The sequence below is a fragment of the Pteropus alecto genome, unplaced genomic scaffold (assembly GCF_000325575.1).
Source record: "Pteropus alecto unplaced genomic scaffold, ASM32557v1 scaffold1339, whole genome shotgun sequence".
NCBI lineage: Eukaryota > Metazoa > Chordata > Mammalia > Chiroptera > Pteropodidae > Pteropus > Pteropus alecto.
The window spans coordinates 30,382-40,639 of NW_006443565.1; the positions used below are offsets into that span (position 1 = coordinate 30,382).

Consider the following 10,258-nt stretch of genomic DNA (forward strand, 5'->3'; position numbering starts at 1 on the left):
AGCCAATTCTATTACAAAGCATCCATATGATGTAATATCATCACCACAGAAAAGTATTTTCAAGGCTGTTTATTTACGTAGGAGATAAACTTTATTATATGCCAGCTATTACTCTAAATGACTTACATTTATATTTACTAACTTATTTAATCTTCTTAACAACTGTGAAGTAGGTCTTACTATTACTGCCAATTTACAGTTTATAGATGTGCAGACTTAGGTGCAGAGAGGTTAAGTAACGTGCTCAAAGTGATACAGCAATTCCCCCTTATCCTCAGTGGATATGTTCCAAGACCCCCGGTGGATGCCTGAAATCATGGATAGTAGCAAACCTTATATATACTGTTTTTTCATATACATACATACCCATGATAAAGTTCAATTTATAAATTACACACAGTAAGAGATTAACAACTAACAATAAAATAAAAGAATTAAAACAGTAGACTAATAAAAGTGAATGTAGTCTCTCTCAAAATATACTGTACTGTGTATACCCGGTATCTTTCTTCTTGATGTGAGATGATGTGAGATGATAAAATGCCTTATTAAGTCTAGAACTTTCACCCGATCACTTAAAGAAAGCTACTCTTTGGCATATCCGAATTGCCAGTATCACTACTTTTGAGCTTCAGGGCCATCATTAAGTAAAATAAGGCTCATGTGAACACAAGCACTGTGATATTACAACAGTCATTCTTATAACCAAGACAACTAAAGGGCGGGAAGTGTCTACAGTGAGGATCCGCTGGACAAAGGAATGAGTTACATCTTGGGCACGGTGGCATGAGATTTCATTATACTACTTTAGAACAGTGTGCAATTTAAAACTTATGAATTATTTTGGAATATTCTGTTTAATATTTTCAGACCATAGTTGACCCCAGGTAACAAACCAAAGAAAGCAAAATCGTGGATAGATGTCAGGGGACTACTTACTGTATAAGTAGGTGGCAGTGTATTTTATTCAAATCTTGATACTCTGACAACTGACCCCAGGCTCTGTCACTGGTCTATACTGCCTCCATACAATGGGAGAGTAGGGAGAGAGAAATCTCTATATTAATAAGTGAATAAAAATCTCTATTTTACATGTATATATCAACTCAGTAAAATGCATGCCTGCATTAAAAATGGAAGGGAATAAAAAAATGGAAGAGAATGTATCTAAATATGTATAGAGTTTATCTCTACGTAAGGAGATTTCAGTTGGTTTCGTCTATCTCTAGTATTCTTAATTTTATTAATTTTTGGAAAAAAACCTTGTAGTGTTAAAGATTAAACAGTGCTGTTTTATTTTTGAAAAAAAAAAAAGAGAGATAAGGGTAGGCAAATTTGCAAAGAAATACAGTATTCTCAAAAATAGTTTCATCTATAGCCATGCCACCCTGAACAAGCCCAATTCCATCTGATCTCGGAAGCTAAGCAGGGTGGAGCCTGATTAGTACTTGGATGGGAAACCATCTAGGAAGACCAGGTGCTGCAGGCATAAAAAATAAAATATAAAGGATTGTAAACTGACAACGTCCTTGCAATCTGTGAGGTCAACCAAGGGTTGCCTAACCTAAAAAAAAAAAAGTTCCACTGGATGAACCACGCTATTTTGAAGTTTCAAAATAACTCACAGTTTTTGTGTAAATATTTCCAGTCTTATAAACCAATGGAAGTAGTACAGCATATTTAAGCTACTAAAAAATGAATTTACATGCTGACTTCTCCTTTTTCATCACAAATATACATCCACAGTTGCACACAGCCACACATATCAAGCATATGAACCCTTTGCAATTGTAGGGATGTTTCAAGACAACCTTCAGATAATGGAAACCCAGTTTTGTTTTATTTCTGTGTTTGTTTATTGCCAAAGAATAAGCATAGTTGTTTACCATGGACCTTTATGATGAGTTGCTTTTTCTATTTTATTCATTTCAGTAATATTTGGATTTTAAGCAGCATAAAAAAATTCTCATGTCAAAAGTAAACAAACAAAAACAAAAACAAAGACAAAGACAAAAAAATATCTGTTTGAGTGTCTGCATGGAGAAGTTTCCGTAATGGCTGATGTTTAAAAAAAGGAAGTGTGAACATGAAACAAATACATGCAAACCTCTACAATTCTGTGCATTAAACCAGGCTGCCCGCATGATCTTTTAACAAGATGAGTTGGTCTAAAATTTGTACAAATCTCAAGGTCCCTTCCCCTCATGTATGGGCTTTGCTTAGGCCTTTCATCTGAGTTTTTTTTCTTTGGCTCTTACTTTGTTCTGTTTGGAGTCCCAAGGTCAGGGGTCTTCTCCCAAGTTGTCCATTTTACTGAATTAAATGGAGCCCCTAGCTAGGAAAATAGAGAGTAAATTTAAAATAAATGTCATACCTTATAAGTTACCTCATAAAGAGAATCTTTAAAAGTGCATTTAGATTTTTTTGAGGAAACTCCATACTGTTTTCCATAGTGGCTGTACCGATTTGCAGTCCCACCAGCAGTGTATGAGGGTTTTTTTTCTCCGCATCCTCTCCAACACTTGTTATTACTTGTCCTGTTGATAACAGCTATGCTAACAGATATGAGATGGTATCTCATTGTGGTTTTGATTTGCATTTCCCTAAAAGCTAATGATATTGAGCATATTTTCAGATGTTTATTGGCCATTTGTATGTCTTCCTGGGAGAAGTGTCTAAATAAGAATTGATCTACCATATGATCCAGCTATCTCTCTACTGGGTATTTACCCCTAAGACTTGAAAACCCATATCCAAAAAAGATATTTGCACACCGATGTTCATAGCAGCATTATTCATGGTGGCCAGGACATGGAAGCAACCAAAGTGTCCTATGACAGATGACTGGATAAAGAAGCTGTGGTACATATATACAATGGAATATTACACAGCCATAAGAAGAGGTGAAATACTGACATTTGCGACAACATGGATGGCCCTTGAGATAATCATGCTAAGCAAAATAAGCCAGACAGAAAAATATTGAAAACCATATGATGTCACTTATATGTGGGATATAAAACTAAAAGCCATAAATGAACAGGACAAACAAGCAGAGACTCATAGACATAGACAATAGACTAGTGGTTACCAGAGGGTAGGGAGAGAAGTGGATGGGATAAAAGGGGTCAAATATGTAAACTTGGAAGTTATGTAAATTATATCAAGTGAATAAAAAAATATATATTAAAAATAAAAAATGAAAGAGCATTTTGACAAGTCAAGTTACATTCTTTAATTTTCCTATTAAAAGATATACTTTGCACTATGGTGTTATATCATGAATGTTTGACCCTTAGAAATCTTCTGACTTTGAAGAGGAATGGATTTTGGAATCAAACCATAAGCCTCCCTAAATGGTGGAGTGTGTCCACAGCACATATTTCCCTAGGATCCTCCTCAAGGCTCCCATGACCTCCTTATTCCTCAGGCTGTAGATGAGGGGGTTCAGGGCTGGAGTGACAATCGTGTAGAAAACAGAGGTGATGTTGTCTTGCTGGGGGCTGTGGAGGGAACGGGGCAGGATATACATGAACATGGCAGCTCCATAGAACATCCCGACCACAGCCAGGTGGGAAGAACAGGTAAATAGGGCTTTCTGTCTCCCTTCATTTGAGGGCATGTGGAGCACAGTAAATAAGATTAGTGTATAAGAAGCAAGAATAGCAATAAGAGGGGGCATCAGGAAGGTCACACCCATCACATACACCATGAGCTCATATCTGGAGGTATCTGCACAGGCCAACTTCAGCAGAGGTGGGATCTCACAGAGCAGGTGACTGATTTTCCGGGACATACAGAAAGGAAAGTGCATGGTATACAAGGTATGTCCTAGAGCGTTCAGAGATGCCAGGATCCAAGATATGGTCACCATGAGCCAGCAGACCCTTGGCCTCATGAGGACCATGTAGGTCAGAGGATGACAAATGGCCACATACCTGTCATAGGCCATGAAGGCCAGTAAGAGGTCCTCTGCACCACCCAGGGTCAGTGCCAGGAACATCTGAAGGGCACAGCCCCCAAAGGAGATGGTGTTTTCACTATGGAAAAAATCCACAAGAGCCTTGGGAGTGACAACAGATGTGAAGAGGAGATCCATCAGTGAGAGCTGCCCAAGCAAGAGGTACATGGGCACATGGAGCCGAACATCCATTGTGATGACCAGGAGCAGCAGGCCATTGCTGGTCAGAGCTAACATGTACAAGACTGAGATTGTGGTGCAGAGCAGCTCAGGAGACCCACTGTCCTTCAGAATCCCCATCAATATGAAGCCACTTCCCAGGGTAGAGTTCCAGTGCTCCATTCTGTGCTGTTTCTTTAGTTGCCTAAAACCAAGTGGATTCTTGGTGAATATTTGTAAAAATGGTTCCTTATTACTGACTTTACCTCTTGATCTCTGTTTCTGACTCTTATAGTTGCATCTTAATAAAGATCCATCTAAATGAAGAACAGATGTCACAATAATAGTTAAACATTAAGAAGCCACTATGAAAATATTATTCATTCATCAAAGGTGAACATGTATCTTTCCAGAAAGATTAGATCATCTCTATATTAATAGAATATTCTGGCACCCATGCCCTTGATTATTCTTGGACCTATCTGATAAGCATAATGTTAGACTAATGATATGAGTACCCACTTAGTGTTCTGCATAGACCTGTTTTTAATATAAAATTTGAAAACAGGTACAGAAATCTGGTTGAGATAATTATGCCAAGCGAAATAAGTCAGACATAAAAAGTTGAGAACCACATGATTTTATTCATGTGTAGGATATAAAACTGAAAGCAAAAAACGAACAAACAAAAACTCATAAATACAGACAACAGCTTAGTAGTTACCAGAAGGAATGGGTGGAGGGGGTAAGCAGATAAAGGTAAAGGGGACCAAATATATGGTGACTGAAAGAGATATGACTGTGGGTGGTGAACACATAATGCAATATATAAATGATGTATTACTGAACCGTACACTTAAAATCTATAAATTTTATTAACCAATGTCATCCCAATAAGTTTAATTTAAAAAAAAGTACCAAAACATGTTTCAATAAAGCAATACCACTTCTTTTTCTATATATATAATTTATGTCCACACTTGTTTGTAGCATTCAAGGTTATAGATACAAGCCTTGCTGGAAGAGCTAACAGGTATCCACTTTAGTCTCCTCTCTTGAAAAGCTCTACATTCTCCATGTGCTTGAGAGAGAATTCTAGACTTTCTTAACAGGTTATGGTAAAATATGACCTAGGAGGACTCAGAAATATGATAACAGATGAGACTCTGCCCAGGAAGATCAGAGTTTTGTTTTTGGAAAAATGATGAAAGATGTAGGCAACAAGAGGGTATGTATTGTTACAAGAGAGTTGTAACCAGGCTCCATAATCCTGGCTTCCCTTTCTTGCACCAGACCCAGATCCCCACATTTCTTCTTGCAAGGCCAGGGTACCAACACTGGATTGAAGGGCCACAGGGATAGAGAAGAAGAATTTCTGTTTTGGAAAACTGCTGTTGGAGTGAGGTACCCAATCCCAGAGAGAAGCCAGAAGAGTCAGGCCCTGAGATTGACATAAATCAGTGACATGCTTCAAGGGAACTGAACAGATAAAGCTAAATCTGAACATATGTTAAAGTATCAGTAAGTGAAGCATTTTTCTCTAAATCGTTTCCTTATGTCATGGCTTATATATTTTGATATTTCATTGGTTTCTATTGGCCTCTTCTAAGTCCACAGAATTTTAATGGTAAAAAGGTATTTGAGCATGTGACAAGCATATCATCTACTCTTAGATGGTCTTCTGGAGGCATGGATTATCAGATAGGTACAAAAAATGCCTTTTCATAGGCCAGCAAAGCCCATAGAATTTAAGATAGGTAGTGATACTTTGTCAGGAAACAGATGCCCAAGCCTGGCATGTAGCACAGACTCTTTCACCATCCTCACCAATTCTTCTTCATGTTTGGAAAACCAAAAATGAAGGGGATTGAGAAGTGCTATAGAGCCCAAAGTACTAGAGAATATGGAAGACAGAGTAGCTTAGTTTTTAGGGTCTGCTTTGGGCTCTGTTTCTCAATTCAATATTCCTAGAGGCTGCACCCTTCCCTAAAAAAGAATCGATGCTCTTACCTCAAGTGGCGAGAAGCCCAGATGGCCAACCAAGGAGACTGCCTTGTGACTGTCTGAGGGTCAAGAATGTTCCTGTAAAAATGGGGAAGAAAGATAGGGATTTTCTAGCAGTATCCAATTGGTTCAATTTTTGCTAAGTTGGGTTAAGAGTATGAGGAGTCTGACCAAGATAGGTATCAAGGTCCTTCTGTGCCTTCTATTCCTCCATAGGTCTTCTCTAGTGATGCAGTAGATACACATAGAGAGCTAATACAGTCCTTGGGTGGTTTCTATGGAGTAAGAAGATGGCCCTGCCTGTTTTCACACCTGTAAAGAATTAGGAGAAACTACTTCTGTCACATAGTTTCCCAGTTAGGGAGCCCATCTAGCTCTGGAGCAGATGTCAGACTGAGTCCAGATGCTCAGATGTTCATTTACTCTTGCTAGGGTCTGGAGCAAAGATGAAAGCAGCAGAAAACTGAAGGAAGTAGATATTGAAAGAGATGCCTAAGGGAGACCATGCTATGCACTGGCCTCCTTTTCCCTGGTGCCAACAGTGAGCCAGGGCTCTGTCCTAGGGGAGACTGTTCTGTCTCCCTATCCCATGACCCCACCTCCTCTATTCTGTTCTAGCCCTAACTTCAGAGAGACTTATCTGCTCAGATGGAATGTCCTCCCTTGGAAATACTGGTCCAGGAAACAGGATGTTAATGAATCCTCTTGGGCATGTTTCCTGGCCTGGTATCCCTGACCTCTCTTCTCACTAAATTAACTTCGAGACTCTAGGTTTCTAATCCACTTTAAGGGAGGCACTAATGGCCCATTTATAAATTGCTGACTGAACAGGTCAGGAAGTAAGGGCCCATTACATGGTCTGCTGTGTCCCAGATCTTAAGGTGAATTTTGTGGGATACCTCTTCTACTTCTCTTGCTACCCATGGTCTTCTTTATAATCCTCTTCGCTGGGACTATTTCCAGTTCAATATGACTGTGCTCTGTGGAGTCTGTAATTATAAGATCTTCCCTTCACTGAGCTTTGGCAATCCAGTGTGGCCTGTGCACTAGTATGTGTGTTCTGGTGTTACTGTTGTCTGTTATCAGTGATACTTGAAGAGAGAGTGGACAATTTTCTAAGTATTGAGAGAGAAAAACTGAAAAGAAATAGACACAGAGTGACATCAGAGACATTACAACATGAGGCATCCCCATGATCTCTCCTCTTGAAACAAATTGAACAGCTATAATCCAACATAAGATTCCCAGCCTAACACACAAACACTTCTGAGGGATCTGTATTCAGAGAATCTGAAGGTGGGCAAATTGAGGCAAACAGGGAAGGAGGGAAGGAGAAGAGTGAAAACAAGTGCTGCTGATGCATCTGGAGCTCACTGCGGAGAGGGGAGAAGTCAGGTTGTGATGTGTTCTCTCTGCAGCTTTGAGCAGTCCTGCCTGAGTGATCAGCATATAATATGGCAGAATCCAGTAATTAGGGTAGAGATGGAATACAGAGGTGCAATGGCTGCATTCTAGCAGCCACCATTGCCAGGCAAAAAACAAAGTCATGGAACCTGCCTGTCTCCCCCATCCTCCCAGCACTCACCTCCCTGCACCTTCCCAGAGCAAGCAGTAGGCTCCAGAAGAAATTGTAGCACTGAGTGTCAGCCTATAGAGCAGAATGTCTGTAGACCCGAGAACTGAGGAGAGAGCTCCTGAGTGGCAGATGCCACTGCGACTGATCCCAGTGACAAGGATGGAGATACAGAAGCAAGGCAGCTGAAGACTAGCACAAAAGAAAAACCTCTTCTTATCACCTGCTAAATAGACATCATTCTTAACAATAATAAAAAATTTTCAAATAGCAGAGTTTATTCCCATAAATGCTTAGGAGGAGAAATAATCTATCAAATACCACGAACAACCAAGATAACAAAGCAATTAAGAAAGAAAATAGAAAATCTTCAGAAAATAAATATAAAAGTATAGAAATATGTGATTTAAATGACAGAGAATTCAGATCGCAGTTCTGAAAAAATTCAACGAGATACAAGAAAACTCAGATAGGCAATTTGATGAACTCAGAAACAAAATCAAAGAACAAGTGGAATACTTTCACAGAGATTGAAACTTTAAAGAAGAAACTTTAAATAAGAATTCTGGAACTGAAGAACTCAGTAAGAGATGAATAATTAAAGAGCAAGCTTAGGAAATAGAGCTGACCAGATGGAGGAAAGACAGTGTTAATGAAGAAAGAAAGCTGGAAATGACAGAAATGGAAGAGAGAGACTTGAAAGTGAAAAAAAAATGAACTCTGAAAGAATTATCTGACACCATCAGAAAGAGCAATATAAGCATAATGGGTATATCAGAAGGAGAATAGAGGGAGAAGGCAACAGAGAGCCTATTCAAACAAATAGTTCACAAGAACTCCCCAAACTTATGGGAAAAACTGGATCCTCAAACCCAAGAAGCAAACAGAACACCTAATTATCTCAATTCAAAAAGGCTTTCTCTAAGACACATTATATTGAAACTATCAAAAATTAATGACAATGAAAGAATTCTCAAGACAGCCAGGGGAAAGAAGACAGTAACCTATAAGAAAATCCCATTAGATTATCATTGAATGTTTAGGAAGAAACTCTATAAGCTACAACCAAATTTATTTATTTAGGAATCAAATATTCAAAGTACTGAAAAAGAGAAATTACCAGCCAAGAATAATATATTCAGCAAAGTTCTCCTTTAGATATGAAGGGGAAATAAAGAAAGGGCAAGTATAGAAACTGAAGGAATTTTCCACCATAAGGCCTGAATTACATGAAATACTCAAGGGAGTTATTCCATCTGAATCAAAAAGACAAAAAGATACAACAATATGAGTAAGATGACTAACAGACAGACAGAAACAGAAAAGTGTGACCCTTATTCAAAATAGGGTATTATACATTTAAATATGTCATAACAATTAGAGGAAGCAAAAATATTTTAAAAAGAGAAAACAATAGCTATTGCAACTCAGAAATGAATTCCCAGAAAAAAAACAGGAATAATTTGAGACAACAACAACAGAAAAGAAGGGAGTAAAGATCCAAACTTGTAAAAGGGGAGTAAAAATAAGAAAAAAAACTACTGTATACATGAAACTTTCTTTGACATAAACAATGGTAACCACAGGAAAAAATCCAGAACTGAGACATAACATAACATAAAACAAGAGGGAACAGGGAGGAAAATCATAGAATATCACCAAACTAAAACAAGAGACAGAAACACAAGGGCAAAGAAACAATGGAGACATGACCTACCAGAAAACAAAAGATAAAATGGCTATAGGAAAACCTCATGTTTCAATAATCACCCTAAATGTAAATGGACTGAACTCACCAATAAAAAGGCACAGAGTTGCAGATTGGATCAAAAAACAAAATTCAATTATATGCTGCCTCCAGGAGACACGTCTCAGTTCCAAAGACAAATATAGACTCAAAGTGAAAGGGTAGAAAATGATAGTTCAAACAAATGGCATTCAGAGAAAAGTGGGAGTAGTGGTACTAATATCGGACGAAATAGACTTCAAAATAAAAATGTAAAGTAAGATACTGAGGGACACTTCATAATGATAAAGGAAAGCAGGCCCCAAGAAAACATAACACTTCTTAATATCTATGCTCCCAATCAGGGAGACCCGAAATATGTAAAGCAATTACTAACAGAACTAAAGGAAGATACAGACCAAAACACGATCAGAGTATGGGACCTAAATACTCCACAGTCAGATATGGACAGATAATCCAAACAGAAAATCAATAAGGAAATAACATCCTTAAATGACACATTAGACCAACTGGACATAATTGGCATATACAGAGCTTTCCATCCCAAAACAGCTGCTTACACATTCTTCTCTTGTGTACATGAAACATTCTCAAGGATTGACCACATACTGGGACACAGAGATAGCCTCAACAGATATGAGAGGGTTGAAATCATACCAACCACATTCTCTGATCATAATGTTTGGAAACTAGAAATCAACTGAAAAAGGAAATCAGGAAGAACCACAAATACTTGGAGATTAAACAACATGCTACTGAAGAATAACTGTGTCAGGGAAGAAATAAAAAGAGATCAAGAGATACATAGAAATGA

At 38.2% G+C, this 10,258-nt stretch overlaps 1 protein-coding gene and 1 pseudogene across 1 annotated transcript; one reads left to right on the top strand and one right to left on the bottom strand.

Annotated features, from left to right (window-relative positions):
* The first annotated feature begins 1,370 nt into the window (after positions 1-1,370).
* On the top strand, positions 1,371-1,489 carry LOC112472837 (annotated as a pseudogene).
* Positions 1,490-3,333: 1,844 nt separating this feature from the next.
* Positions 3,334-4,313, bottom strand: LOC102894956 (olfactory receptor 2AG2). Its single transcript, XM_006924165.1, has one exon. It carries the CDS (start codon positions 4,301-4,303, stop codon positions 3,353-3,355), a length of 951 nt encoding a protein of 316 aa, XP_006924227.1. The 5' UTR covers positions 4,304-4,313; the 3' UTR covers positions 3,334-3,352.
* Positions 4,314-10,258: the final 5,945 nt, after the last annotated feature.